The sequence below is a fragment of the Platalea leucorodia genome, assembly GCF_965183815.1.
Source record: "Platalea leucorodia genome assembly, chromosome: 14".
Taxonomy (NCBI): Eukaryota; Metazoa; Chordata; class Aves; order Pelecaniformes; family Threskiornithidae; genus Platalea; species Platalea leucorodia.
In genome coordinates, this window is record NC_138836.1 from 4,850,290 (window position 1) to 4,875,421 (window position 25,132).

A 25,132-nucleotide genomic window follows, 5' to 3' on the forward strand; every position below is an offset into this window, starting at 1 on the left:
AGGCGAATCCTGTCACCGGAGGTGGCCAGCAAGCAGCTGCCCTGCGTGGGGCTGGGAGCGGGGCCCAGGACGGTGTCGCGGGCTGGTGGTGGAAGGACTCCTGTGGGACGTTACAGTAAAACCTCCACCTTACTGTCCAGGCTGGTGGCTGCCCTGTGCTCGGGTGGAAACCCTGGCCTTCTCGGGAAGGGATGAGCAGGAGCCTCAGAGGCCAGACTGTACCGGCACGGGGCCACGCTGGCACCTCTGGGTGCAGGAGCGGTGGTTGCGGTGCTCACGGGCGGCGGTGCCTGGGCTGGGCTAAGCAGGGCAGGGGCTGGTAATGCCTCTGGGGTTGGAGGCCGAGTGTGTGGGGGGCTCCTGCTGGCAGCTTTGGCCCTGTGGGCCTAGTGGGGTGACATGTGGAAAGACTGCGGGAACCTGGGTGGGTGTTGGGAGCCGGGGCAGACTGAGCCGCAGGGATGCCTCAGTTGGGGATGTCTCACAAGCTGCAGCAAGGGCCAGCCCATGGCTGCTCTCCAGCACTCGCTCGGGCTCAGAGAATGGCTGGGTCTGTGCAGAGAATCCATCCCATGCCTGCACTGATAACCCCCGTCTGTGCCCGCACCGATAACCGATCCTGTGCCTGTGCTGACAGCCCAGCCCAGCCGAGCAGGCAGCTGCGTCACCCGGCGGCGCGAGTGCCAAGTCACGGGGTACTTGTGGCTGCCTGGGCCTGGCACACACCACAGCACAACCCTCCCTGGGTCTATTGGTGCCGTGCCACAGGGGCAACCAGCTTTCCAGGGCCAGGGGGTGCTGCCAGCATGCTGCGGTGCAAAGTGGCTCTCGGGGCTGGGGCCGTGGACACTGCGCTGCGATGGCGAGTGGCTCCAGGGGCTGGGGACACCACACCGTGACAGCGAGCGGCTCCCAGGGCCGTATGCAATGAGGCAGCAGCAGTCCTTGCTTCCACGGTGCAGGCTGAGCTGGGCTCTTCCCAGAGCAGCCGGTGGGCAGGCAGACGGTGCTGAGGAGCCTGAGCACACCCTGCCATGGCTGCTGAGTCACCACCCCTAATGAATGCTGACGCTAACGCACCAAACCCACTTGCCTGCTTCCAACCCAACAGGTCCAGACGCGGGCTGAGAGCCCTCCTGCACAGCTATGCTTTAATGGGCCAGGTCAGCCTGCAGCTGGGGAGCCAGAGCCTTCGGGTTCTTCAGCCCAGCGCTCAGCACCGTGGTGGTGTTCCTGGGCCCATCCTGCTGGCAGGCGCAGTGTTCCCGCAGGGCTGCCTGGCCTGGCGGCTAGGGGCCCAGGTGGCCTTGTTCAGGGGGAAGGTGTTGGCCAGCTGCTCTCCTCCCGACAAGCCAGACATGGGGCTGGAGCTGGGTCGGTGCTGGGCAGCTCCTGGCTGAAGCCTCGCTGCTTCTGGGCAGTGCAAAGCAGGCTGCAGGTTCTCCAGCCAGAAAGCTCCACTGTCTCCGAAGGCTTCTGAAAACAGCCCGAAGTTGTTCTCCAGGCTGGCTGGGGCATTTACAGTTGTTCTCTTCTAACAGTAACCGCCCACAGAGAAGGGCTCTGCTGGCAAGCCAGCCCCATGCGGAGCTGTGCCCTGGGACATGACGGCAGTCCTGGCTCTGGTCCTGCTGCATCTGCCGTATCCCCAGCAGCTCCAGGCAGTGGGAGCACCCATGTCCCTGTGCCGCAGCATCCCCGCGGAGCTGCCAGATGATGTGCCCCAGTGGGTCCTTGGCCACTGCAACCCGAAGGAGAGGATCTTCCCCAGCAACTCACGGCCCCGCTGCTTCCAGTGCCAGGCTGCGATGGCTCAGAAAGAGGGCTGGATCCAGTGCCTGGCTGTGAGCAGAGTCCTGTCCTGTGACGCTAAGAGGAGAGATACAGTCCCTGAGACGCTGAGTCTGCTGCTGGGGGCAGACAGCACTGCCCCATGCTGAAAGCAGAGAGGAGGCTCTCTGAGGGTCCCCGTCCCCCTCCTGTTCCCTGTCCCAGTCCCCTTCCCTGTCCCTGTCCTGGCTCTGCTGGCAGCCGGTGCCATCCCCGGACTGCAGCAGCACCAGGGATCCAGCACCCCCTGGCACAGGCTGGGTACCGGGGCAGCCCAGCAGCCCAGGCATCTCCCCAGCACGCTCAGCCCTGCATCCCCAGCTGCCGGCTGAGCCAGGTACGCTGCCGCCCACACCAGCAAAGCGAGGGGCAATGCCTCTGGGAAAGGCTGGCTTGCCCCATCGCCTCCTGCGCTTTCCCGCTCCCCGGCAAGCAGCACTCCGCCACAGCCGGGTTGGCCCTGGCAGTGCCGCGCTGTTGTGCTCCAGCACGGAGCAGAGGAATGTCCACGTGCCTGGCCGAGCTCTGAGCACTCTGGCAGCCCCATCTCCCCTTCATGCAAGCCTCACCTGGGACTCAGGTGCATCTCTCTCTCTGCTCATAAACGGAGTGAAGCTTCCGAATGAGAAATATTTTATCTTCCCCTTCCTGCAACAGCAGAGACATTGCAGTGAGCAGCCGTGGGATGGGCTCTTGCATGTCTGAGGCGGCAGTGTTGTTGGGGCTAGAGCCCGAATCTGGCAGTCCTGGGGCTGCACCAGGGCGTGGAGCAGCCGGGACTGCCAGGACCGGCGCGCAGAGCTCACGCACGTTGGCAATCTGCTCCTTCAGCAGGCAGATGATCCTCCGCTGGCCTCTCACCACCTGGATGTTGAAGTAGATCACGGCTCTGCAATGACAAGCGGGACAGGACGGTGGCAGCTGGGGGATGCTGCACTCCTGGCCCTGGGCTGGGGCGCAGGGCTCTGGAGTGACACCCGAGCTCCCAGCCCCCGCTCAGGGCTGTGACAGCGGGACCCTCAAAGCTGTGGGACCCTCAAACCGTGGGCCCAGGGTTCAGCCTTGGGCTCGGGTCCCTACTCACAGCAGGACCCCGGACATGAAGAACAGGAGGAAGGTGTTCTCCACCACGTGCTGGTGGACCCAGGTGAACCAGGTGATGTTCGGGTTGGACTTCTCCAGCACTTGCACCCAGGTCTTCCCTGACTTGTAGATGGTTTCCAGCCCCTGGAAGGGACCACAGGTTTCTGACGGCCGCACCCTGAGCAGACAGAGCAATGGGGTCAGTCAGAGCGATGGGGTCAGTCAGAGCAATAGGCAGTCCAGCCGGCCACTACCCCCAGCCCAGGGCACTGCCCGGCCTCAGATGTCCTGGGGACCAAGCCTCGCCTGCCCCAGCCATCCCCAGTGGCTGGACAAAGGGGTCCTCATCCCCTTGTCCTGCCTCAGGAATAGCTGGGAACAGCTGGGAGAAGTGGGCACAGGCCAACTGCTGCTACACTGTGCAATGACCAGCGGCTGGGCAGCACCTGCTGCCTGGGGCAGCATCACACAGTCCTGCGCTGGGCACGATGAGTTCTGCATGCTGTCAGGGCCAGGGAGGCATGGGCTCCCCAAGTCCCTCTCCTTCACCAGGCAGCCGGCAGTTCTGCACCCCGAGCCGTGGTCCGGCGGGTACTCACGACCAGATGGTGTAGGAGAGGAAGATGGCTGCACCCAGGAAGGATGGGAAGCACAGCAGGGTGATGAAGACGGTGCTCATGCGAGATGCTTGCCAGGGCTTGCTGGGGGACTGGCAGTTCTGCATCAGGCTGGTCTGCAGGCAGGGAGCAGAGTCCTGCATGCTGCTCTCTCCTGGGAAGTGGCCCCAGGAGCGCAAGCAAGACAGCTGCCCCCACCCCGCCGTCCCGTCCCTCCCATCCGCCGGGAGCCAAGTGAGCTCAGGGACACCCTGTCCCCAGCAACACCTCCTCCCTCCCACAAGGACAGCGCTGCTCACTGCACGGTGCAGCACCTCTGCTGCGTGCTGCTGTGGCAGGGCGCAGCGTCACCGCAGGGCTGCCCGTCGTGGGGACGCCTGGGGAGCTGCGGGGTGGGGGATCAGTTCACACCTTTTTGATATAGAACAGCAGCAGCAGCTTCAGCATCTGCACGGCCGGCAGGAGCGGTGCGAAGAGAACGCCCAGCCTGGGAGAGAGAGGGGGAAGATAAGCTTGTCCCAGGTCTGGGCCCCGTGGGAGCTAGTGGTGGGCAGAGCTGTGGGCGGCAGCAGGGCACCATCGCCAGCTGCGGTCAGGCGTTCGTAAAGCAAAGAGCAAGCACACAACTCCCCGTGCCAGCTTTGCTGCGCAGCCTGGGCTGGGATCTCACCAATCCCCGGGGCAGCTGTAGCCTTTGTGGCTCCCAGGTGCGTTGCGAGTGGGAACGCAGCAGCGCATGCGTGGATCCCCTCCTTGGGCAGGGGAGCACGAGGCTGGGGGATGCAGAAAGGTGGGGGGTGGCAAAGTAAGGGCCTGGGCAGCCGAGCGGACAGGCTGGAGGGGAGCAGGTCTCCTGGAGCAGTGAGTGCCATTATGGTCTGGACAAACAAGAGGGGCTGCACATGCACCAGAGCCTGCTCCTCCCCCAGAGTTCTGGGGGGACCAGCTGGGCAGGGGACACTGGGCTGGTCCTGGGATGCTCTGCTGCTGATTCCCCAGTGGCTCTCACCCCGTCGCCAAAGCCAGACCTCCCGGGTGAGCGTGTGGGTTGTGGCTGTAAGGTGCTGGCACCAGGAGCTGTGAATGCCAGGCCGCCCGTCTCCCTCGTCCCACGCATGTGGCACTGGGGGGGATCTCCCACAGCCACGCTCAGTGCAACATGTGCAGGTCCCCGTGGCTGGTCCCTGCCAGCTGTGGGGCTCACAGGGACCACAAGGCATTCGCCAGCAGAGCCATGCCAGGCTAGATGGCATCTCACCAGGTCAGGGTCTGCCCATAGATCAGCTCCAGCACGTTTCGGGCGATGTCAAACTCAGGCTTCCGCTTCCTCTTCAGCCTCTTCTCCAAGATCAGCCTGGGAAGGAGCGGAGCTCTGCTCCCACACTGCCGCTGCGGGGGACGCTCAGCAACCCATTTTCCCCCTCACAGTGGCAGAGCCTGGGTGCACCAGGGCAGCACTGACCGGGCACCGGAGAGCCGGGGCCGTGCCGGGGATGCCACACCAGCGGGGGAACCCCTCCCAGGGCACGTTACCTCCAGACCAGCTCCCCAAAGAGCGTGTCCATCAGGCTGAATATGAAGTCCATCACCACGAAGCGATACAGGTCCTGCCCCACACATGTCTCCCAGCACTGGGGAGACAACCAAAGGTGGCATGAAGCATGCAATGAGGCTTGTCCTCCCCCATGGCCTTTCCATGGTCCCCATGGGGTGTGAGGGGCTGTGGGACCTTTTCCTTCCCTGCACCCCTTTCCCTAGCCACCCTGTGCTTGGGGTGCCCCTGTCTGGCTGTCACCCACCTCTCCCCGGCAAAGGAGATGATGCTGCCTGCAGTGCTGTCTGGCAGACACTGTCCGGCAGACCCTGTGCTGCCCGACCCCTGCCCCTGCTGGTGCTGGGACCGTAGCCTTGGCTTTGCTCCGTGCTCCCCGAGCAAGGGACAGTCCGGATGGCATGGCCCAGCCAGCTCACACGGGTGCCATGGGCTCCTCACACGGATCCGTGCAGAGCGCAGCCCTGCACAGCCCCAGGGTGACAGCACTGACCTCCTCCGTCGAGCAGACGACTCTCCGGCTGAGCCACTGGTAGCAGAGCAGGCCAAGGACCGCCATCTTCAGAATGAGGTTCCTGGGGAGTGGGAGCAGGGCCGGGAACCCCTGAGCCCTGGGGATGGAGGGACCAAGCCCCGCAGACGGGGTGCCCGGCCCCAAAGCCTCCCCCAACACTGCAGGTGGGGGTGCAGGACACTCCCCCTGCCCCAGCCCCGGCCAGCCTACCTGCAGATCGCCACGTAGACCTCTACCACAGGGGAGTCGTGCTTCTCCCACATTGCCAGCAAGTTGTACAGGTGGGGCATCAGCGCGTTGAGGAGGGACACCACGAGGGGCAGGACCAACAGGATGGCTTCCTGCTGCCACTTGCTGCTGCCCAGGGCTTGGTAGTCCTGCTGAACCTGGCAAGTGGGTACCAGGGTAAGCACATGGCTGCCGGCAGCCCGGCACCCTTGCAGAGGGCAGCAAACGTTGACGCCAGGAAGGGAGCTGCAACGGGGCTGCCCCTGCCTCCCAGGGCTGCTCTGGCCTCCTCCCCGGTACCTCAGCCCCAGCCCCCCAACACCAGGGCAGGAGATCCCACGGTGAGGGGTGGCACCCACCATGTGCATGTGCTCCGAGAAGTAGTGCACAGCCAGCACGCAGCCCAGCACTGTGCTCAGGGAGAGGGCCCAGGCCAGGAGAAGCACAGCCGTATGCCCCAGGCGCTGGCAGAGGCTCAGGGAGCGGGAGCGGGACCGCTGTTCTGCGAGCAGCTCCTGGAAGAGAGCAGTGCCAGTGCTCCCGTGAACGCCTTTGCCTGCCCACTGCAGGGCGCAGGGCATGCAGGGGCCAGCTCCAGCCCAGCTCCTCACCTTCAGCTGGGTGCGGATGTTCTCACACTGCAGCTTCACTGAGCGCCTCTGGATCACCTTGAAGTCCCAGGCACAGAAGACTTTGACGGCCAGGTCCCCCGCATAGCTGCCCACGCGGTAGCTCTCCCCGAAGGAGCAGGACATGCTGCAGTGAGGGGGACGGCGTCAGGGCATCGGGGCTGGGCAGCAAGGGGAAGGCTGGCAGTGCCGGAGGCGCTGCTGACCCACCTGTACACCAGCAGGACGCAGGTGATGAGGAAGGAGACCCCAACGCTGAATACGTAGGCCAGTGGCATGTTGTATGGGAGCAGGGGGGCTCCGAGGGGGCACGTGCTGCCGTTGGGGCTGGAGGTGCGGGGGTCATTGAGGGTGATGTTGCTGTAGTAGCCGTAGTACAGCAGAGAGTGAGTGAAGTAGCCCTGTGGGAAAGTGCACGATGGGGCCCATGGCTCCCTGCCCAGCCTGGCTCAACTGTGCCACCTTGCAGGGGCACAGAGCCCTGGGCCAGGGCAGCACCAGGCACCCCCTTCTGCACCCACAGCACTGGTGGTCCCAGGGTCCTGGCTGTGCGAGGGCAGGGTCCGGGGCATCATCATGGCAGGGGATGCAGGGCAGGGACCAGGGTATCGCCATGGCAGAGGATGCAGGGCAGTTACTGGGGCATTGCTGTGGCGGGGATGCAGGGCTGGGCCCCGGGCTTAGAGCCGCTCCTGGCCCAGGGATGCGCTGGCACTGATGTGCTGGTGGTGCTTACCGCTCCCGTGAGGAGCTCGAGGCCAGTGAAGGGCTGGGGGCTGGCCGAGGCAGGGGGATACGCAGCCTGTAGGGCCACCACGAAGACAAGGAGGATGAGGAATAAGAAGATGTTGAACATGAGGAGCGTCTTGAGGAAGAGGAAGTAGGAGAGGACGCTGGAGCCGAAGCGGCCGCCAATCTGCTTCAAGGCATAGTGCCAGGGCTGTGCGGCGGGGAGCAGGGAGAAGAGCCTGTACCAGAGGTTCCGGCAGCCCTGGGGAGAGGAAGCCTAGGGAGAGCACCGGGGCCGGAGCCTGTACCAGAGCCGCCGATAGCTGCTGTACAGACCCGCGCCCCAGACTTACGAGGACAATGTAGTCCTTGCACCATCCGCAGGGAGAGGAGGAGGACCGGTGCTGGGTGTGCTGCCTCAGGGGGGCCTTCTGCCTGATCAGCTCCTGCCTGCCCAGCAGAGAGGGATGTCAGAGAGGGGCACGGGCCCTGGGATAGCTCCGGCTGTGGGGGCCCTGCCTGGCCGGGGTTGGCAGGAGAGGACCTACCTGAGGATGCGTTTCTCTGCCAGGCTGAGGGGCACGGTGAGCAGCATGTGGCCGCGCTGGCTGGGCAAGAGGCTCAGCAGCTCCTTCACCAGCAGGCTCCGCTTGTCTGGGGGCACAAGGGGCTCAGCAGGATGCGGCTGGCCAGGACACGGCATGCCCATCGGGAACCCAGCAAGGGGACAGTGCCCAGCACCGCCTGCCCCCACTCCCAGAGGACCCTCACCTTCCAGCGTGGCCCTGGCAGGGTCAGTCTCCAGGTCATACTGCCGCAGGCTGGGCCGCGCCGCGCGGCAGAGCTGCTGCAGGGGTGGGCGGCTGCTCCGGCGCCGCAGCCGGGCCGTGCGGTTGTAGTACTGGGAGATGATGGCCCCACGGCTGCGCCCTGCGGGCAAGAGCGGGGCAAGGGGGTGGGTGGCCAGCTGGCCATTGGAGAGCAGGGCAGATGGGAGAGCTCTGCCAAGGGGCTCCTGGGCCTCGGGAAGGGCAGGAGGGTGGGCAACACCTACCGATGGTGCGGCTGGGCATGCTGGCGAGGATCCGCAGGGAGGCGGAGGAGTAGCCAGGGTGCTGCTCATCCTGCTCAGGCTCCGGCCAGGCTGCGGCACAGGCGTCTAGGGGGACCAGGTGATCTGGGAGACGGAGGGCAGGATGCAGAGCAGTGAGAGCCGGAGCACGCATGGCTCCAGTCCCTGTGGCCCCGCTTGCCCTGCTCCAGCACCGAGGCCAGGCGCCTGCCCCGGTGTGTGCTCTCCCCAGAGCACCCCCTTCTCCAGAGATGCTCTCTGTGTCCCCAGGGGCAGGTCTGCCCCATTGCCTGTGCTGGCAAAGGCGTCAGTGGGCTCCTACAAGTGCTTTGGCCGCAGCCTCAGCACGAGCCCTAGCTCATCCAGGCAGGGTCCGGGACGGTAGATGGCCCTGGACACGCACACTGTTCCTGTTCCACCCCGGTTGTGGCCACAGCGCTTTACCTCTGCCCCTCGCCTGCATCTCCAGCTCCAGACCCGCCTCTACCAAGCTGCTCTGCTCCTGGATGAGCTGATGGAAGGAGGTGTGCAGGGCTCCTTCGTTGTCTGGGCTCGGCTCCTGGCTGCAGGAACACAGACACACTCACCTGGGGCTGGGCTGGGCACCGGGGCCCGGGGGATGGAGCCATGGAAAAGCCCTGGTGCCAGCCCAAAGCCTGGCCGTGCCACCCTGTAGCACGGGCACCCAGTGCCTGCTGGGCACAAGGGCTGCTCTCTCCTGCAGCGGGGACACCAGCCTTGTGCCACTGGAGCTGCAGGATCCCCGGGACCAAGCGTGCGGGGGCACGGCTCGGGCAGATGCGGGCAGCGGGAGGGCAGGCCCACACTCACCCATTGCTCTTGGTGTCCTCAGAGACGTGGAGGGCGAAGGAGGGCGACTGGGACATCCTGCTGGGGCCGAGCGTGTCCCTGTGGCACCGCGCTCCCTCCGACACGCCGCCCTGCCACAGCGAGGGGACAGGCGTCAGCCGGCGTCGTGCAGCTGGCACCCACGGTCACCCCGACACCCACGGCTGCCCCGGGGCACACGGGGTCCCGCCTGCCCTTGGGACGGGGATGGAGCCGGAGCCGGAGCCGCTGCGTGTGGGAGCCCAGGGCAGGCGGGAGCTAAACCCAGGTCTAAACCCGGGACTAACAGCGGGGCCAACCCGTCTCGGCGGCCCAGCAGGCGGGGAGCTGCGGCGGGGAAAGGAAGGAAGGAAGGGCGGGCGGGCGGATGGGGGAGGCGGCGCAGCCTCCGCCGAGCAGGTCCTGCCCGCCCAGGGGGGGCTCGCACCGGCCCCGGCCCGGGGCTGCGCCGGAGGAGCCCGCCAGCGCCGTCCCGGGGCCGGAGAGCGCCTCCGCCGCTGCCCCAGCGCCTTCTCCTTCCTCCCCTCCCGCTCCCCCCTCCACCGCCCTGAGGCTCCACAGCTCTCCCGGGGCGGACTGAGGCTGCTCCGGGCAGGCAGCGGCCCCGACGGGGCTCCCCGCCACCCCGCCCGCACCCCCGGGCGCTGGGACCCGCCGCGCCCCGCTGCCGCCCGGTCCCCCCGGCAGCTCCCCCCTCCGCCGGCCCCGGTACCAGGAATCGACGGAGACGCGTCCCGGGGCTCCCGCCGCCTCCGCCCGCGCCGAGCACCGGGCAAGCGCCGCGGCTCGGCGTGGGTGCGAAGGCGGCCCCGTCCCCCCGCGGGGAGGGCGGGGGAAGCACCGACCCTCCCATCCCGTCCCGTCCCATCCCGTCCCGTCCCGTCCCATCCCTCCTGCCACCTCCCAGACAGAGCACGTCGGGACCGCGTGGGAGCGGCCGACGCTGCCCCGTCCCACGGCGCTGCCCCGGGTGCTGCGCTGGAGCCGCGGCACCGGGAGGGAGAGGGGCAGCGCCGGGGCGGGGGGGGGGGGGGTGCGGGACCCTCCGCCGCGGGGGCACCGGAGGGCCGCGGGGCTGGCGCTGCGCTCGGTGGCTGGGCGGGGGAGACCCGGTCCCGCCGGCCTGAGCGCGGCCCCGCTCCGCCCCGGCGGCGGGGGGGGACCGCCCGGCCCGGCCGGGCCCTCCCCGGGGCGGTGCCGCGCAGAAGCGGTGGGGAGCGCGGCGGGGGCTCCGGCGCGATGGAGGGCGGCGGCGGCGGCGCGTACGGGGCGGCCAAGGCCGGCGGCGCCTTCGACCTGGGCCGCTTCGTGCAGCAGCCGCAGGTGCTGGCGCGGATCGCCAGCGCGGTGAGTCGGGACGGGGCGGGACGGGACGGGGCCCCGCCGCGCCGGGAGAGCCCCGCCGGGCTGCGGAAGGGCCCCAGGTCGGGCCGGCCCCGCGCCCCGGAGCCCGCACAGCCCGGCCTTCGCCTCCTCTTCCTCCCTCCCTCCCGGCCCGGCCTTCCCCTCCCTCCTGCCCGCTGCGGGCCCCCACGGCCCGGCCCGGCCCGGCCTTCCCCGCCTCCTGCCCCAGCGCAGCCGCGGTGGCCGGCGCTCCGCCGAGCCGAGCCCGGTGCCCCCAGCCCGGCCGGGTGCGGGCAACCCTGGAAGGGGCCCCGCTGCCCCGGTGCCGCCCGCCGGACACCTGCTCCCGTCTCTGCAGATCTTCGCCCTGATCGTCTTCGCCTGCCTGGTCGGGGAGGGCTACACCAACCTGCCCAGCTCCCCCCAGCTCTTTTGTATCTTCAACCACAACGAGGACGCCTGCCGGTACGGCATCGGCATCGGCGTCCTCGCCTTCCTCGCCTGCATCTTCTTCTTCATGGTGGACATCTACTTCCCCCAGATCAGCAACGCCACCGACCGCAAGTACCTGGTCCTGGCAGACCTCGGCTTCTCAGGTACCGGTGGCTGCGGGGCAGGGCTGCGCCTTCCGCGGCTGCTACAATGGCTGCCCTTGTCCCATGACGTGGCTGCCGGTGCCTGGCGAAGGGAGTCGCTCCCACCTGGCACGCTGCCCACGGGCCACGCGCTGCCTGCTGAAAGTGCTCCAAGGAGCCGTGGGGAGCAGCACACGGGCGGCTGCACCGGGCCGGGCACCTGCGCTGGCCTCCGGCCCTGTGCCGATGGCAGAAGCCCGGTGGGAGCAGGGTCTGGCCTGGGGACCTGCCTGGGAGCAGCGGGACACAGCCCCAGCCCCTCACGCCGCCTTCCTCCCGCAGGTCTCTGGACGTTCCTGTGGTTCATTGGCTTTTGTTTCTTGACCAACCAGTGGGCCTGGACGCGGGCTGAGGACGTGCCGGTTGGGGCTGACTCGGCCCGTGCTGCCATCACCTTCAGCTTCTTCTCCATCTTCTCCTGGGTGAGTGAAGCCATGGCAGAGCCCGGCCCTGCCCCGCTCGGGCGGGAGCGTGGAGGGGCTCCCCGGGCCACACAGCCCTGACACCCCCGGCCCTCTCGTCTCTCTAGGGCCTCCTCATCGCCTTCGCTTACAAGAGGTACAAAATGGGGGTGGAGGACTTTGCTCACAGCTACGTCGACCCCACCCCAGAGGTTTCGGCTCCCTACTCCAGCTACCCCAACATCAGCCACGACAGCTACCAGCAGCCGCCCTTCACCCAGACGGCAGAAGCCCCGGAGGGTTACCAGCCCCCGCCGGTGTACTGAGCCCCTGCCCGGTGGCCCGGCAGGGACGACCGTACCAGTGCAATTCTCTTCTGCGGGGTGGGAGGGGAGGGACCTGCGACTTGAAGTGGGAAGTTGGGGTGGGAGGGTGGCGGCTGCTTTGTGTGAAGGCCACGGGACCTGGTCCCGGTGGCAGAGCTGAGCTCCTCGCCGCTGGGATCCAGAGTCCGGTGCGTGGTAGGTGATTCGCAACTGCTAAGCGCAGCCCTGCAACTCCGGGGAGGGTGGGTGCGTGGGGCCGGCCCCGGCGAGGCCGAGCGCCTGCCCTCGCTGTTGTGCCCTTGGGGAAGCGGCCGGGGGAGGAAGCAGCGGGGTGGGTGTGTGGTTTGCACCCCCCGGCCCTGGCCTGGCTGTGCCCTTGTGACTGCTGCCCCGGCCCGTCCTGGCACCGGTGCCTTTTCAGCCCTGACGGCTGCGGCACCTCCAGTGCCGGCTCTCGCTGCTGTAGCACAGCTGGGCAGTGCAGTCCAGCTCCTGCCTGCCGCTGGCTTCCCGTGCCTTCGTCCCTCAGCTGCTGCTGGGTGAGCTTGATGCCAAAGCCCTGTCTTTTTTTGACTATAAACTCCTGTGCTGTGCCTTCTCGCAGCCTGCACTAGAGCTGCCGGTGCTCGGGTGACGTGGTTTAGGATCCATCGGAGCGGCGAGTGCTGGGCTCTCTCAGCGGGGCCGTGGCTGCTCCAGGAACGTCCTGGAGCACTTTCCCTGCTGACTCAGTACTGGGCACCCCTCGCTTGCCTCCCACTAAGCACTGCCTCTGCAGAAGCGAGGCCGCCGTCCTGTGTCCTGCCCGCTGTTCCCTCGGCAGTGCCCTGCTCGCAGCCCTCGCTCCCGGCTGACCGAGGGTGCTGCGCCGGCGCCTGTGCAGGCTGGCTGTCTCAGGTTGTGTTTTCTGCTGCACCTGTTGTGAAGCTGTTCCCAGCAGCAGTGTGCAATATGCGAGCTGTCGCTGCTGGGGCTGGTGTTCAAGTAGTTCTTTGTCACTGTAGAGATGGAATAAACTTTTTCACCTCGCCATCACGTGCCTTTCTTCTCTAGGGAAGCAAAACAGGGTTCCCCCTCTCTCCCCAAGGGCTGAGGCGGCGGGGTCCAGGCAGGGAAGTGGCAGAGCAGCCCCAGCCAACTGCTGCACTGCAAACAGCACGCTCATGCTAGTGCTATTTTTAGCCCTCCTCCTGCTCCTCGCAGAGTCTGTTTGCTAGAAGGTTTGAGCAGACAGCTCCAACACCACCCCTGTGACCCAGGCTGCTGCTGTGAGCGATCAGCCCGCCCTGTTTGCACACTGTTCACTGCAGGGAAGCCTTTTCAGAGCAGTCTGGCATAAAACACACAGAGACAATTTCATTAAGTTATTTATTAACCTAAACCAGTAGCAGTGCCACCTTCCCCGTCCCTAAGGGGAAAGCCTAGGCCTGGCAATCAAGTGCTTGTGAGTACTACAACTGTCATCACTTCAAGTAATGCAGAGGGAGCAGGGGTTTTCAGACAGCTCTTGTAACCTTCTAGGGAGGTGCCTCCACTTAGCTGGAGGGTGTAGGCAAACAGAGAGCACCGCAGCTGCACGTGAAGATTTGACCTGGCCGGAACCAAAAGCTACTGCTTGGAGCTTGTGGACACTGGCTTACAGGGAAAAGCACTTTTGCAAGGAGTAAGGAAAAAAAAAAAACCCAAAGCCCTTTCAGAAGCCAAGTCAAGCAAAGGGGGAAGAGGATCCTTCAGTCAACTTACAGCAGAGGAAGAAGCAGCCTTGAGAGTTTTTGGAAGGCTCAGGAGGGAGTGAGATACATGACTAGAGTCAAGAACCATCCACTCAAAGCAGAGACCTTTTTCCAAGTAGCTGGATCTGTACAGAAATAGTAGCCCAAAACTTTACAGATTAAGTCCTGAGCCTCCAAACCCTTCACAGGTAACCGAGCACTGAAGTGGCAGCACCAAGCTTGGACCTGAGCAAAACCACCCCGATTTTGGAGAGGAGGCTCTTTCTGAAGTGAAGTCCAGTTCTTCCAAGAAGACTCTGTCTTAATACACAGACTACTACTAGACTACCACTAGCCCTTTTAAAGTTCAAAAGCTAGGAAGAGGCTACTGTCAGGCTGTCAAGTCAAGCCTTCCTTTCTCCCCTTTTCTGTTTCAACAAAAATTTTCAAGACAGTTACAGCAAGTGAGCGTAACGGCAAATGGAGAGGCCAGGCACAATCGTTGAAAGGGACTGCTGAGGGCCAGGCTGCTGCTACGTGTGTCAGTTGAAAAGTTGTGCCACAGCTCTACGACAAGGAACGGGTTATCTCCTCAGACTGTGCCAAAAAAGGAAGTGGGTTTAAAATACTAAGTTACTGTACATTGTCTTAAGAAACCTGGAATTTAGCAAGAATGCACCAGAGATAAAGAAACAGTTGCGTTCACAGGCAAGTGAACCAGTCACCAGGGCCAGTCTGAACATAAGCAGAAGACCAGGAGAGCAGGCCAGAACTATGGTGAGCGATAGAAGCCCTGCAGCCTGGCTTGCTGTGGCAGTTTTCCAGGACCTGTTTGTGTGGCAGCATCAGTAACTACACCTGTCTTTTTTCCGTGTTCTGAGAAAGGAACTCACTTTTAGTCAGGCTCCTGCTTCAGCTCCCCCCGGCATCAGGTCCGGTTGATCCTCCTCTTTCCTGGCGCTCGGTGCAGAGGAACAGCAGCTTGGTTTGGCAGGTAGAGCTAAGACACTTAACAGTTTTGCTAAAAGCAGAGGAAGACAGATCTGGCGTCTGGGAGCTGCAGCATTTAGCTTTCTTCCTCTTGGTTTTTCCCCATGCGGGAGCCCAGCAGTCAAGAAGCAAAGATCTTCCGGGAGGCAGCCACGTCCTGCTGCTTCACCCCCATGGGCACGTTCTCCTTGTTTTCCAACCCAGGCTGCTGAGGCCGCTTGCGGAAGTAGCAGGCTCGGCAGACGGAGTGGTACTTGTCTGCTCCTCCAATCACTTCAACCTGGCAAGAAAATTGGGAGAGTGACTCTGCAGAGCCCGGTTCCCCTGAGGAGATCCCTCTAGACTAGCAGGACTGGCCAGGTGAAGCTACTGAAGTGCTTTCTGTTCCGAGGGAACTCACCTCCCTCTCTGCTCCCAGCCTCTTTGTGTAGGAGGCTTCTCGGTAGCACTCCATGCATACGGCGTTCAGCTTCACCACACTCTCTGCCAGCGGCACCAGGTTCAGGATGCTCCCGAAGGCCTGTGCCAAGACAGCAGGGGCAGTTCTGTTGGATGGGTTCTACAAGGATCCCAAAGCAGCTGCTATACTAAACAACAGAGCCTTTTACCTTTCTCTGGAAGGTCCCATCAAGAGCGGCAACAATGACGGTTTTCCCAGCATTGGCCATCATCTCGCAGAACTCCACAATGTCTGGGAACTAGAGGAGGTACAGAAACAGCGTCAGGAGGAAGAAGGGGCAACGCTTCACTCAGGATCCAGCAGCACATGCCCAGACAGCAGCACAGGGCAAAAAAAAAAAATTAAAGCCCTGTTGCCCATCTGTGAAATGGACTCCAGGCCCACCGTCCTCAGCCTGCAGGCCCTAAGGGAAGGGGAGGGTTTGACTACACAAGCATAGTCCAGCAGGATCAACCTGCCCTAGGGTATTTCTTCCCACCCCCTGCTGCAGAGGATTCAGACCTTCTCCTGCACAGGGTGCTCTGAAGATTGCATCCTGCAGAGCTCCCCAGGACCTGCCCCAGCCATGCACTTACGAACTGGCCCTCATCAATGCCGATGACCGCAGAGGCCAGTGCCTCCTGGTACACGTCCTTGAGGAGGCAGGCTGGCAGGGCCTCCATGGTGTTCCTGCGGGGAAGGGCGAGGCGGTGAGCTGGGGAGCCCAGCTGCTGGGCCCACGGGGGCGGCTCCTGCTGCCCCAGGGACTCACCTGTCGTGCGTGGAGACGCCGGAGGTGCAGTAGCGCGTGTCCTTGGCGTACTTCACCAGCAGGCACTGGTACTGAGCGAGCTGGAACCGCCGCACCCGCCGCATGAGCTCTGTGCTGCAAGAGACGGCTGTCAGTGGGCCCCGGGCCCCGGCCCGCTCCCCGCCCCACCATCCGCCCCGGGCCTACCTCTTCCCGGAGAACATGGGTCCGAAGATCACCTGGGGGCAGAACCACGACGGTCAGCGGGCGAGAGCGCAGCTTGGCGGGGGCACCGTGCCGGCAGCCCCCGGGCGCCGGCCTGGCCATCACCCGGCCCAGCCCCGGCACCCCCGGTACTGTTTCGGCCCACCGCAGCGCCACGCCACCCGGGCCACGCCATTGCCCGGGCATTCCCCCCCCCCACCCGGTACCGGCCCAGCCTCCGCATCCCCCTTGGTACCGGCGCCACGCCATTGCCCGGGCATTCCCCCCCCCCCCTCCCCGGTACCGGCCCAGCCTCCGCATCCCCCTTGGTACCGGCGCCACGCCATTGCCCGGGCATTCCCCCCCCTCCCCGGTACCGGCCCAGCCTCCGCATCCCCCTCGGTACCGGCGCCACGCCATTGCCCGGGCATTCCCCCCCCCTCCCCGGTACCGGCCCAGCCTCCGCATCCCCCTCGGTACCGGCCCCACGCCATTGCCCGGGCATTCCCCCCCCCTCCCCGGTACCGGCCCAGCCTCCGCATCCCCCTCGGTACCGGCCCCACGCCATTGCCCGGGCATTCCCCCCCCCTCCCCGGTACCGGCCCAGCCTCCGCATCCCCCTCGGTACCGGCCCCACGCCGCTGAGCGCCCACCCGCCACCGGTATCGGTGTCGCCCCGGCCCCGTACCTGGATCTGCCCGCGCTGGCGGCTGGGCGAGCCGGGGTGGACGCCGGGCACCGTCAGGCAGTTCATGGCTGCACCGGACGGACGGACAGACAGCCCGCGCGCGCGCCTCTCCGCTACGGAACGGCGCCAGCCAATCCGGGGAGGCCTCATGCCCACGCGCCGCCGCGCCGGCCAATCAGAGGAGGGCTGGCGCCGCCGAGCCGCCGCGCCGGCCAATGAGAGCACAGGCGCGAAAATTCTTATTTCCCTCCGCGCCTCCGCGCCCGGGCCCGCCCCGCCTTCCCGGCGTGCACCGCGCGCCCGCCCGCCCGCCGGCACGCCTCTACGTCATCGTCCCGTCAGCCTGCCCGGTGTCCCCGGCCCGGTCCCGCCCCCCGGGCGGCCAATGGGAGTGGGGCGGCCCCGCCCGGTGCCCCGCCCCCGTCCCCGCCCCCCGGGCGGCCAATGGGAGCGGGGCGGCCCCGCCCCCGGGCTCCGGCCCCGCCCCCGGGCGGGCGAGGGGCGCGGGGCCGCCGCGGAGGGACCGGGACCAGGACCGGGATCGGGATCGGGACCGGGACCGGGATCGGGATCGGGATCGGGATCGGGACCGGGACCGGCCGCGGCATGGGGGGGTGGCGGGACATGCCCGCGGAGGTAGGGCCCGCGGGGCGGGCGGTGCGCGGGGCGAGGATCCTCGCCCGGCACCCGCCGCCCCGGTGCCGCCGGCCGGGCGGAGCTGCCCCGCGCCGCAGCCCCCGTGCCTCCCCCGCAGGCGCTGGAGGAGCAGTACTCCCCCAGCCGGTGGTCCCCCCGCCTGGGCAGGGACGCCGTCATCCAGGCCCACCTCGCGGCGACGGCGGCAGGTGAGGAGCCGCCGGTCCCGGCCCCGGGGCAGGGCTGGGCTGGGGGCGCCGGGAGCGGGGCTGCCGCTCGGGGTGCCCCGGCCCCGCGGGCCGTGCCCCAGGCGCCGTGTCCGTCCTCCCGCAGGAACCCAGCGGGCCCGGGCCGGCGCGCAGACCTCGCTGCACATCCCCTACGGCGACGGGGAGGGGGAGAAGCTGGACATTTATTTTCCCACCGACCCTTCTGGAAGTAGGTGATGGGCAGGCGGCGGGGGCGAGCGGGGGCCGTGCCCCCCGCTCACCCCGGGCTGTGCCGTGCAGCCTTCCCAGTCCTGGTCTACATCCATGGCGGATACTGGCAGTGCCTGAGGTGAGGTGGGCTGTCGGTGAGGCGATCCCTTGGGAAGGGAGCCCCCCAGCCCGCTTTTGCCGCCTCCCTTCTTGTGACACCCGGATTCATTCTGGGTACTCTGGGTCTGATCGGACCCCAGAGACGCCAGCCCCCGCAGCCCAGCTGCTCTTTGCTCCCCAGTAAAGACGAGTCGGGATTCGCAGCCCCTCCGCTGGTGTCGCGTGGCGTGGCGGTGGTGGCGGTGGGGTACGACACAGCCCCCAAAGGTAGGTGCTGCCCAGCGAAGGCTGCGGCTGCCCGCGTTGGCCCGGCGCCCTCCCGACTCCGCTCTCTGCCCAGGCCACATGGACGCCATGGTGCTGCAGGTGCGGCGCAGCCTCGCTTTCCTGGTGGAGCGGTTCTCCGGGATCAGGTGGGCCGCGTGCAGCTCCTGGGGTTCCCTCCGCCCCACCGCTATGTCCGCTGTCGGGCCTTCGAGGCAAAACGCACCCACGACACTCCCTGGGTGGTTTGGTGCATGGGGGTGGCTGTGGCAGCAACAGGAGGGGACAAACGAGCCCTGTGCTGTGACAAAAGCTTCAATGCCTTGGTCCAAGCGCTGGGCAACACCCGTGGCCATGCTCCCTTGTCACTGCGCGAGGTGTCAGTTGATGGACTGGGAAACGTGTCCGAGCTGCCGCGTTTGGGCTGTGGCGTTGGCGGCTGTGCCACCTCCTCCGCACGGAGCGGGGCGTCCCGAGGCAGCAGGCGCCGCGCTGTCGCTCCCTGCACTGGCTCACGGCTCCCTCTCTCCAGAGGTGTTTACCTGTGTGGACACTCGGCAGGGGCCCACTTGGCAGCCATGGTGTTGTCCACGGACTGGACGGAATACGGAGTGGTGCCAGATATCAAAGGTAGCACCGCCATGTCCGGGCGTGGGGGCTGAAGGTGAACTGGTGTCTGCACCCGGGATGAGGCCGTTTCTGCTGCCCGTACAGGGCTCTGGGGGCTGTAGAGCCGAGGGAGATGAGTTGCCCCAGCTGACTGCAGTCCATAGGCGCTGGGAGTGCAGGACTCTGGGCTCCTGGACAGGCTTTCCCTGGGGGTGTGCGTGTCCTGTGGCCGCCCGCCGCTCACTGAGGCCTGGGGACGTGGGCTCACGGAGAGTTCCCATGCGCAGGGCTGTGAGAGCGGCCCGAGCTGCAGGGCCCCTCACCCACTGACGCCTCTGCCTCCAGGAGCCGTGCTGGTGAGCGGCGTGTACGACCTGGAGCCCATCCTGCACACCTACGTGAACGATGCGCTGAAGATGAGCCGGTGAGGCCGCACGCTGTGGGGACAGCGACTGGGAAAGGGCACGGGCAGGCTGTGGCACACGCATGGCTTTGGCCAGCGCAGCCTGTGGGCAAATGCCAGCGGTTCTGCAGCCTGCTCTGCCCCTGCCCGCACAGCCTGCCTGCGCAGCGGGGCATCGGCTGCCTCTGCGCCTGAGCCGGGCACAGGCCCTGCGCCCTCCGCCGGGCTGGTGCGCCCAGCCGAGGACACGGGTGCTCTGCAGGCAAAGACCCCCTCTCCGAGCGAGGGGCTACGTCAGCTGCCACCACGGTGTCTCCTCCAGGGAGGTCGCCCAGAGGAACAGCCCCATGCTGTGCGTCGCCCCAGCAGCGCCTGCGGCTGCAGCCTGTGAGGTGCTGGTGGCTGTGGCCCAGCATGACTCCCCGGAGTTTCGCAGGCAGTCGCAGGAGTACGGCCAGGTGAGCTCTGGGCAGCGGCTCCGCGGCAATGCTGCTCCAGCTGGCCCACTCAGACCTGCTAAGCTGGGACGAAGAGCTCGTGTGCCGTATCAGAGCCGTGTTTCTGCTGCTGTGGCAATGGCTGCTGTTGAAGACGACAGCGGCTCAGGGGAGGATGCTAATCCTTGCTGAGCCGTCATTCCTGCTGCCCCGTCTGGGGTGGATGGGTGTCAGGGTCCCTCCTGCCAGCACCGCTCTCTCTGCAGGCCCTGCGTGCAGCTGGCTGGTCCGTCTCCCTGCTGGATCTCGCCGGCGTGGATCATTTTGACATCATTGAGAAGCTGTCGGAGGAGAGCTATGTCCTCACTCAGGTAGGGGAAGAGCTCCCGTCCTCCCATCCCTCTAAGATCAGCAGCCCAGGAGGGCTGTGCCAGACGAGCTGTCCCTGCGTACCGGGGCGAGTGCGGGGCTGCAGCTTTGGGGCTGGCTGTCATCTCCAGGAGTGAAGGAGCATGGTCAGGCACTGCTCACAGGGTCGCTTCCTCATCCCAGGTAATTCTGAACATGATTTCAAGAACTTGATGGCACGTGAGGAGCAAACTGAGATGGGAAACACAGCCCTGCGTGGCGGTGACAGGCAGCCTGCGTGCACCCTGCCCTGCTGCCCTCCTCGCTCCAGCCCGCTGGGTCTCCTCCTGCAGCACAGGGCGCCTGCTGCTTCTGGACACCCTCTGTGCCCCCTCCGCTCCTTCCAGCCTGCAGCCAGGCAGGGGGGCTCGGAGCAGGGGAGCACCAGTTATCGCCGATTCTCGCCTGGGCTGGCATTCCCTTGCAGGAGTGTTTCTGCCTGTCTGGAGTGCATGGGGCTGGCAGGCCTGCAGGGCTCCGCCTGGACAACCAGGTGATGAAGTTTGTTCCGTTGATTTCCTTTAAACTGCTTATTGCCAATACAAAATAAAATAGGAATAACTGCTGCCTGGGTGTAACTCTGCTTCCTGGGGAGCTGGGGCTGCGCCGAGCCAGTGAGTACACACTAGATGTGGCTGCTGCAGAATCTCCTCTCCCAGCACGGAGCTCCCGTCCTGCAGCTGGGCTCTTCCATGCCGGCGTTGGGAAGCACACCACTGAGCCCGGCCCCGCTCTCTGCACAGGCAAAGTCCAACCCAGAAAGCGACAGGCTGAGCAGGCAGGGAAGCCCGGAGAGCCTGCCTGCAGCTGCTGGGAAGCTATGGGACTGGGGTAACACAAGCCTTTGGGGATGGGGGTGATGGAGCAGCACACTGGGGAGCTGCCTCAGCCAGGCTGGGCCAGTCCTGGCCAGATACCAACTTGTGAGATGCTTCCGCATCCTCAGGAGCACTTGTCCCTCAATGAGGACCTCTGGGCTGCGACGATGTCCCTGCTGCATGTTCAGGGGAGGAGCACGCTTGGGAGAAAACATCCTGCGCAGCCACAGCGCTGCCAGAACACATTTATTTTGTGCCCTGACCATCCCTCGGGGTCTGTCTCCCTGCTGCAGTGTCCTTGCACACGTGCAGTGCACATGGGCCAGACACAGCGTGTGGCCTTTGGGGCGGGGGGTGTCTGGCTCTGCTTTTGGGTGCTGTCTGCAGGACTTGAGTTACAGAAGCAGAGCTTCTGTAGAGGACTAGAGGGTGCTCTGAGGATGTTTGCTGGGTGACTAGCAAGACGGGAACACTGCCTCGGAGGGGTCTGGGTGACAGCGTGAGATGTGGGCTCCCCTCTGTCCCTCGGGGCATGTCTGTGAAGGCAATCCCTCCTGGGAGGGCTGGTGCTCCCACTGGGGCGGTGGGCTGGGGTCTCCCCGGGGCTGAGCTCATGCTGGTTTGCAGGGCTGCACGCAGGGGTGGATGCTGTGCCGTAGCTGGTTGGGAACATGCCTGGAGCACGCTGTGGCTGGTCCCAGCCCCTTTGCTGCTGGCTGCCAGGACAGGGCTGGAACAGCCGCCCAAGCCTGCCTGCAGCAGCCAGGGGAAGGCGGCTGCCCCCGGGCTGGGGCTGGGAGGATGCTCAGGCTCCCCCCACGCTCGGAGGAGTTGGGCGCAGTCCCAGGGCCAGCTTCTCCTGGCATTTCCTGGCCACAAACTCCAGCTTGTTCTTTGCGAGCTCAGTGTCATGGGCTGAGACATCGCGGTGCCAGACGGCACGCACGGTGCGTGCCGACCAGGGGAACACCAGGACGCTGACAGCCTGGCCGGTCTCGGCCAACTCCTCCTCGCTCACTGCCTGCAGGTGCTCGCAGAGCTCTGCGGGGGACGGCCAGCCCCCCCTGACGCTCACCATCACGATGTTTGTCTCCACTGCTGCGAGGTTGACAGAGCAGAGGGGTGAGTTCAGCTCCTGGATACCTGGGAGGAGGCAGGGGTGGTAGGCTGCGAGCCCGGTACCCGGCTTCCCGGGAGAGGAGGCTGCAGCGCTGCCCAAGCCCGGCCCCAGGTCCCAGCTGAAGGAGGGGCCCTTTGCCCTCCCTGCTGTGCAGCACCAGGGCCACTGTGGGCACCATGGGGACAGGCATGGCATCATCCCGGCACTCCAAGCCAGGCAGGGACCCCAGCGGCATCCTTGCCTGGCTGGAGATCCAGCACGGCTGCCCAGGGAAGGTGCCTGCACCGCTGTTACCCCCGGCAGTGCTGGGTGCGGTGAGCCCAGCCGGCAGCAGGGGACAAGGCTGGGCCCACACCAAGCTGTCAGGCAGGGCAGGACCCGGCTGTGCCGCAGCGATGTCAGGCTGGAGGCACCTGTACCTCCCGGCGTGCCGAGGGACCCCAAGATACCTTCAGCAAAGCGTCGGGCATTGTCGTGGTCTCTGCGCAGCGTCGCCTCCGCGTGCTCCAGCCCGAGGCGGGCAGCGGCTGCCAGCACGCCTGCCTGCCGCATCCCCCCGCCCAGCAGCTTCCGCACGCGCCAGGCCTCAGCGACAAATTCCCTGCATCCAGCCAGCACCGCGCCGGCCGGGGCGCCCAGGCCCTGCGGAGCCACAGAGGGGTGACCCGAGCTGCCCTGGGGGGCTGCCCGTACCCCTCCCAGGGATGCACCCAGGGATGCCCCAGCCTGCAAGCTGGGCGCTCAGCCCCATACCCCCAAACAAGGGCGAGGCCCCAGCTTGTGCTGGACCCATCTGGCCCCGGGGACACCCTCCCCACACGAGCACACCTTGGAGAAGCAGAGGGTCACAGAGTCGCAGTGCTGGGTGATCTGAGCCGGCTCCACGTCCTGGGCCACCGCTGCATTCATCAGCCGTGCTCCATCCATGTGCACCCGCAGCCCATAGCGGTCAGCGAGCCCCCGGACCTGGGGGGAGGCAGAAGAGGAGCTGGGCTGGGCAGGACCCCTGGAGGCACCGAGCCCGGTGGGGCGGCCAGCACCAATGTGAGCTGCGCTCCGAGCTCCTCAGCAAGGCCCTGGCACCCCTGCAGTGCCGTCCTGCTGCGTCCAGCTGCGTGCACCCAGGCAGGGCTGCTGCCAGCTGCCGGCTCCTACCTGCTGGAGGTAGGTGAGGGGCAGCGCCCGGCCCCCCGCCGAGCTATGCGTGTTCTCCAGGCAGATGAGCTCGGGGCGCGGGTGGTACCGGCTGCCGTGGGCCTCGCGGATGGTCAGCTCCAGCTGGTCCAGGTCGAAGGTGCCGTCTGGCAGATCCGGCAGCGCCTGGGAGTGGACGCCAGCGACCTGTGCCCGGGGCAAGGCAGGGAGCAAAGCTGATGGGGGACAATGATGGCGCATAGGGGGATGGTGGCGGTGCACGGGGGTCCCCGCCCTCTGCCCCTCCATCCCCTCCTGCCCTGTGCCGGGTGTGCGCAGCCCCCACTCGTGCCCCAGGCTGTGGCTCGGGGCGATCCGGGTGATGCTGCTGCCTCAGCCCAGCACGGCATCCTTCGCCCAGCCCGGCCCCGGCAGCCAGAGGAGGGCAGCAGCAAGCCGCCCTCCTGCCCCTGCCTGCGCCGCCAGTGTCACCGGGCCCGCCGTGCCCCGCCAGCCCGGGCCGCAGCCCGTCCGTCCGTCTGTCCATCCGCAGCACCCACCTGCGCGGCCCCGCCGTGCTCGTAGAGGTGCAGGTGGGCGTCCCGGCCCAGGAGCAGCTGAGCCCCCCTGCGCTGGCAGTGGCACATCACTGGGAGGGAGAGGGGCCGTGAGGGAGGGGGCACCGCGGGCAGCACCCAGCGGGCAGCGCGTGCCGGAGGACAGGCAGGCTCAGCCGGGGTGCCCGCGGGCTGCCTGCGCTCTGGTGGTTTGTGGGGCTCCGGCGTGCGAGGGCTGGGCACGCAGCACAGCGGTGCCACAGCAGCACGGCCTCCTGCAGGCACAGGGCGCCCACCCTGTCCCCGGAGGTGCTGGGGCTGTGGGACCGGGGCTGCCCGCAGCAGCTGGAGGTGGGGGAGCAGCTGGGGGGCACAGCCTCCCCTCCCTGGTGCATGCACATGGCAGGGGCTGGAGCGGGGCCCATGCTCCGACGCAGCGCACAGCAGAGCCCCGCTCACAGGAGGGCAGGAAAGCAAACCGGGTAAAGGTTAACGGAGCAGAGTGGAGGCCAAGCACGGGACGGGGACGAGCAGACCCAACGGGGGTTTGCTCAGCAGCAGCAGGGAGCAGCTCCGGGGTCCGAGCGGGGTCATGCTGCTGCAGATTTGAGGTGGAGTGGGCCGAGGAAGGGGTGAGGAGATGCAGCCAGGTCAGATGCAGCCTGCAGCCGTCCGGGCAGCTTCCTGAGCAGAAGTGGGGCTCTCCTTGGGACCCCGGGGAGGAGCAGGGCTGTTCTTGCCCTCCACACCCTCCATGGGATGGGGGCACAAACCTGCCCCTCGGTTTGTGACCTGGCCACCCCGGGGCGCGGGGAAGGAGGGCTGGGTGCAGCCCCGGGCACTCACCGGCGATGAGGTTCGCCATCGTGGCCGTGGGCACAAAAAGAGCCTCCTCCATCCCCAGGATCCCTGCGGCCAGGCGCTGCAGCTCTGCAGGGGCAAGAAGCACAGGGGTCCTGGGGAGGGGGGGGCGTCTGCTGGCCCTGGGCGGGCACGGGGGGGGGGGGTCGGGAACCCCACAGGTCCAGGCTCCCACCCCCAGCCCCCTCTGGGCTCCCCATCCCGGCTGCCCCTGGGCTGGGGGAGCTGCAGGCAGGGACCCCACCGGGGGCGGGGTGGGGGGTCCCGTCCCCGCCGCCCACCGTTGACCGCCGGGTCCTCCCCGTAGTCGTCGTCGCCCACCACGGCGCGGGCCATGGCGCGGCGCATCCCCGCGCAGGGCCGGGTCACCGTGTCGCTCCGCAGGTCCACGACGTGCGGCGGGGGCCCAACGGGGCGGGGGGGGGCCCTCGGCTGCACCGCCCCGGCCCCCGCCGTCAGCAACCGGCCCCGCCGCAGCGCCGCGCCCGCGCCCCGCGCCGCCAGCATCGCCGGGCCCGCCCCGCCGCAAGGGCTCCCGGGCGCGTACGCGGGCGGGGGCGGGATCGCCCGTGGCCCCGGCCCCCGTGGCGGGAGGGGCTGGGACCCGCGGCCGTGGGCTGCACGACCCGCGGGGACGGCGGGATACGGGGCAACGGCTGCTGCCTGGGCACCGTCCCGGGGCTGTCCCCGCAGCGCGGCCCCTGCAGACCCTCCCCATCCCTCCATCCCTCGCCTCTGCCCGGCCTCTGCCCT

General features: G+C 66.9%; 5 protein-coding genes across 11 annotated transcripts; 2 read left to right on the forward strand and 3 right to left on the reverse strand.

The window, feature by feature from the left end:
* Window positions 1–4: 4 nt before the first annotated feature.
* Window positions 5–10,855, reverse strand: TMC6 (transmembrane channel like 6). Of its 3 annotated transcripts, none has more exons than XM_082326735.1 (21): window positions 10,788–10,855; window positions 9,086–9,195; window positions 8,699–8,817; window positions 8,237–8,359; window positions 7,954–8,112; window positions 7,731–7,836; window positions 7,536–7,632; window positions 7,190–7,444; window positions 6,664–6,854; window positions 6,436–6,580; window positions 6,184–6,339; window positions 5,807–5,982; window positions 5,576–5,657; window positions 5,064–5,161; window positions 4,789–4,884; window positions 3,942–4,017; window positions 3,513–3,646; window positions 2,915–3,091; window positions 2,641–2,719; window positions 2,400–2,478; window positions 5–1,869 (listed from the first exon to the last, which is right to left on the reverse strand). In XM_082326735.1, the coding sequence occupies exons 2-20, from the start codon at window positions 9,139–9,141 to the stop codon at window positions 2,407–2,409; spliced, it is 2,397 nt and encodes a 798-aa protein (XP_082182861.1). In that variant the 5' UTR covers window positions 9,142–9,195; window positions 10,788–10,855; the 3' UTR covers window positions 5–1,869; window positions 2,400–2,406. The 3 variants fall into 3 exon arrangements, with proteins under 3 accessions (XP_082182861.1, XP_082182862.1, XP_082182863.1); XM_082326736.1 differs by lacking the exon at window positions 10,788–10,855 and adding an exon at window positions 10,004–10,069; XM_082326737.1 differs by lacking the exon at window positions 10,788–10,855 and adding an exon at window positions 9,816–9,868.
* On the forward strand, window positions 10,328–12,833 carry SYNGR2 (synaptogyrin 2). The gene is made up of 4 exons (XM_082326742.1): window positions 10,328–10,450; window positions 10,806–11,043; window positions 11,365–11,504; window positions 11,612–12,833. The coding sequence occupies exons 1-4, from the start codon at window positions 10,343–10,345 to the stop codon at window positions 11,807–11,809; spliced, it is 684 nt and encodes a 227-aa protein (XP_082182868.1). The 5' UTR covers window positions 10,328–10,342; the 3' UTR covers window positions 11,810–12,833.
* Window positions 12,834–13,932: 1,099 nt separating this feature from the next.
* On the reverse strand, window positions 13,933–16,659 carry TK1 (thymidine kinase 1; the record flags this gene model as incomplete). Its single annotated transcript, XM_082327094.1, has 7 exons — window positions 13,933–14,791; window positions 14,912–15,031; window positions 15,120–15,209; window positions 15,547–15,640; window positions 15,723–15,836; window positions 15,909–15,940; window positions 16,594–16,659. The coding sequence occupies 7 exons, from the start codon at window positions 16,657–16,659 to the stop codon at window positions 14,633–14,635; spliced, it is 675 nt and encodes a 224-aa protein (XP_082183220.1). The 3' UTR covers window positions 13,933–14,632.
* A 426-nt stretch (window positions 16,660–17,085) lies between these two features.
* Window positions 17,086–20,455, forward strand: AFMID (arylformamidase). Of its 5 annotated transcripts, XM_082326394.1 has the most exons (11): window positions 17,086–17,229; window positions 17,348–17,438; window positions 17,563–17,667; window positions 17,739–17,787; window positions 17,950–18,035; window positions 18,109–18,181; window positions 18,565–18,662; window positions 18,987–19,065; window positions 19,367–19,502; window positions 19,748–19,852; window positions 20,034–20,455. In XM_082326394.1, exons 1-11 carry the CDS (start codon window positions 17,200–17,202, stop codon window positions 20,061–20,063), a joined length of 882 nt encoding a protein of 293 aa, XP_082182520.1. In that variant the 5' UTR covers window positions 17,086–17,199; the 3' UTR covers window positions 20,064–20,455. The 5 variants fall into 5 exon arrangements, 4 of the variants coding, with proteins under 4 accessions (XP_082182520.1, XP_082182519.1, XP_082182517.1 ...); XM_082326393.1 differs by lacking the exons at window positions 19,748–19,852; window positions 20,034–20,455 and having other exon boundaries at window positions 19,367–19,680; XR_014229700.1 differs by lacking the exons at window positions 19,748–19,852; window positions 20,034–20,455 and having other exon boundaries at window positions 18,109–18,662; window positions 19,367–19,491.
* A 1,057-nt stretch (window positions 20,456–21,512) lies between these two features.
* LOC309597494 (uncharacterized protein) lies at window positions 21,513–24,790 on the reverse strand (the record flags this gene model as incomplete). The annotated part of the gene is made up of 7 exons (XM_082326946.1): window positions 24,661–24,790; window positions 24,365–24,448; window positions 23,522–23,610; window positions 22,983–23,168; window positions 22,656–22,793; window positions 22,277–22,469; window positions 21,513–21,850 (listed from the first exon to the last, which is right to left on the reverse strand). Exons 1-7 carry the CDS (start codon window positions 24,725–24,727, stop codon window positions 21,513–21,515), a joined length of 1,095 nt encoding a protein of 364 aa, XP_082183072.1. The 5' UTR covers window positions 24,728–24,790.
* Between the last annotated feature and the right edge of the window lie 342 nt (window positions 24,791–25,132).